At 66.5% G+C, this 2,498-nt stretch overlaps 1 protein-coding gene across 6 annotated transcripts in view; it reads left to right on the top strand.

Moving 5' to 3' along the window:
• Window positions 1-88: 88 nt before the first annotated feature.
• Window positions 89-2,498, top strand: part of TPM3 (tropomyosin 3) — a 19,801-nt gene continuing 17,391 nt past the window's right edge. For all 6 annotated transcript variants that reach the window (XM_009320463.1, XM_009320462.1, XM_009320461.1 and 3 more), the window contains exons 1-2: window positions 89-202; window positions 577-702. In XM_009320463.1, the coding sequence (XP_009318738.1) occupies window positions 89-202; window positions 577-702 (240 nt within the window). The remainder of the gene's footprint in view (window positions 203-576; window positions 703-2,498) is intronic.

Genomic DNA, 2,498 nt, shown 5'->3' on the forward strand with positions numbered 1-2,498 from the left:
GGGGCGGCAGGCAGCCTTCCTGCCCTGCCGGCCCCTTCCCCATCCTGCCGCCTGCCGCCCCGCTGCCGGCACCCGTGTCCCAGCAAGGATGGAGGCCATCAAGAAGAAGATGCAGATGCTGAAGCTGGACAAGGAGAACGCCCTGGACCGGGCAGAGCAGGCGGAGGCTGAGCAGAAGCAGGCGGAGGAGCGGAGCAAGCAGGTAGGGCGGGCAGCAGAAGCCTCCAGCCCGGGGATGTTTGGGGGATGGCTTCTCCCCGTGCTGGACCATGATGAGCTCGGACCCAACACAGACTCTGGCAAGGGGAACAGGGGTGTGAGAGCTGCCACCGTCCCACAGCTCAGGGACCGCGTCATGATGCCGTGGGGCATCCTGAGGGCTGCCCAGGGCTCAGCCCCTGCCGGCTGGTGTCATGTGGGACAGGGACAGACACTGTGGGGCAGAGCTGGCCCCGGGATGGGGCAGGAGGGATTCCGTGGGGCAGAGCTGAGCCTGGGATGGGGTAGGCAGGGTTGTCCCACCGTGTGGGGGTTCGGAGAGGCGTCCACCTGCAGTGACTGCTGCTGCCCTTCCAGCTGGAGGACGAGCTTGCCGCCATGCAGAAGAAGCTGAAGGGGACGGAGGACGAGCTGGACAAATACTCCGAGGCCCTGAAAGATGCCCAGGAGAAGCTGGAGCTGGCGGAGAAGAAAGCGGCAGACGTATGTATGGGGTGCAGGGCGCGAGCTGGGTTGGCTACCCTCCCTTTGTTGCCCTCCCAGTGGGACTGCAGCCCTTCCCTGCAGCCTTGGGGACAGAGGAAGGTCCCTGTCAGGCTCAGTGCACTCCTGGCAAAGCTGTGCGGGTGTCTGGGAGCAGAGAGTGGCCCCAGGAAGGCCACATCCTGGCAGGGGGCCACCCACGGCCACGCAGGGGACAGAGGGCTGCTGGCAGGGCCCGGTCCCAGCTTCTTCCTGGGCACGGATGTCCCGGGCAGCCTGGGAGCAGGGACGGAGCAGGCTGGGCAGCCAGGATTCCCGAAGAAGGGCATGGGGACCCCGAGCTGGGGGCAGAGCCACAGTGGCTGGTGGCAGCGAGCAGCCCTTCGAGCGCGGGACATTGGGTGGGCGCGTGTCCCCTGGAAGCTCTGAGTCACGGCTGCCGTTGGAGGAGCCGAGCTCCAGAGGAGGAGGGGGGCCTCATCTCCCAGGGCAGGCGGAGGCCGCGTGGGCAGCGTGACAACGGCACAGCCCGGCTATTGTTGGCCGCCGTTTCCAGGAAAACAATGGCGCGAGCGGTGCAGGGTTTCACCGTCCGGCCGCTCTCCCGGGCATCATGTGGCACAGCGTCTGGCCCCGCTCATCACCTGCCAGGACCTGGCAGCCGGAGGGGCCGTCACCCCGTGGGGCTGCGATGTCTCAGGGGTCGAGGTTGGAGAGATGCAGATCTTCCCTCCTGTGGGAGCCAGGAGAAAGCCCCCGGCTCCTCTCCCTCGACGAGCCCAGCTCTGACTCCAGCCTGGAGGCAGGAGCCTTCCCCTCCACCACTGATGCCGGGCCATTGGGAAGCACCCCAAGCCCTGGCACGGCACCTGGGCTGGCTCTTGCCGGCACGTCCTGGCTCCGAGCTGGGGGCCAGGGCGTAATTGGGAACTCCCGAGCCCTCCCTGGGCTCTGGGCAGTTTGTCAACCCCGCGGCTTTGCTCATGGCTTCCTGTCCCGGTGCCGGCTGAGCGTGCCGGCAGCACCAGCCCTGCGCTGGAGCTCAGCACGTGCCGAGCGCGGTGTCGCAGAGCTCTGCAGAGCCCTTTCCCTCCCTCGCACCCTTCTTCCCTCCCTTCGCTCCCCGCTGGCATTTTCACACCCTGTCCCTGCCGTCACACCGCAGCGCTGAGGACCACATCCCCCCTTGCTTCGCAACTCGTTAATCCCTTTCTGTGCATTTGGAGTCCCCTTTTCTGGCCGCCACCCCCCAGGGTGGCTCTTGGGGCTCCCCTGGTTTCACCCTGGCACAGGGAAGCGGAGGGGTAGGAGGAGGAATTTCGTGCCCCGGAGCGTTGGATGCGCAGAGCTGCCTCCCAGCTGCCTCCTGGCTCCTTCCAGCCAGCGGGAGCAGGCAGGGTCAGGCCCTTTTGGTCGCCAGCTCATCTCTGGGGGACGTGCCAAGCCCTTCAGCCGGCCGAGCGCGTGCCAGCCCTCTCCGCCCCAGCAAGTGCACCCCTGGGGCATGTGCCTGTCTGGCTGCCGAGGTTTTTAGGAGGCAGCGCAGGGGCAGCAGCCCGGAGCCCCTTTCCCTTTCATTCCTGAAGCGCTGCCAAACAGGCTCTGTGGCGAGCGAGGGCAGTGGCAGGTCTCGTTTATGTTTGTATTGGGCTCTCAGGGGGCTCTGTGACCCTCACGGCACCGAGGAACGCTGCTCTCAGCAGCGTTTTCTGCCCTAACTGAGGCTGGAGAGTTTTAGCAACGGCTAAAGCTGTCACAACAGCGGGGTTTGGTGCGCGGGGGTGGAGTGGGACCCT

The sequence above is a fragment of the Pygoscelis adeliae genome, unplaced genomic scaffold (genome assembly GCF_000699105.1).
Source record: "Pygoscelis adeliae isolate BGI_AS28 unplaced genomic scaffold, ASM69910v1 Scaffold153, whole genome shotgun sequence".
Classification (NCBI taxonomy): Eukaryota; Metazoa; Chordata; class Aves; order Sphenisciformes; family Spheniscidae; genus Pygoscelis; species Pygoscelis adeliae.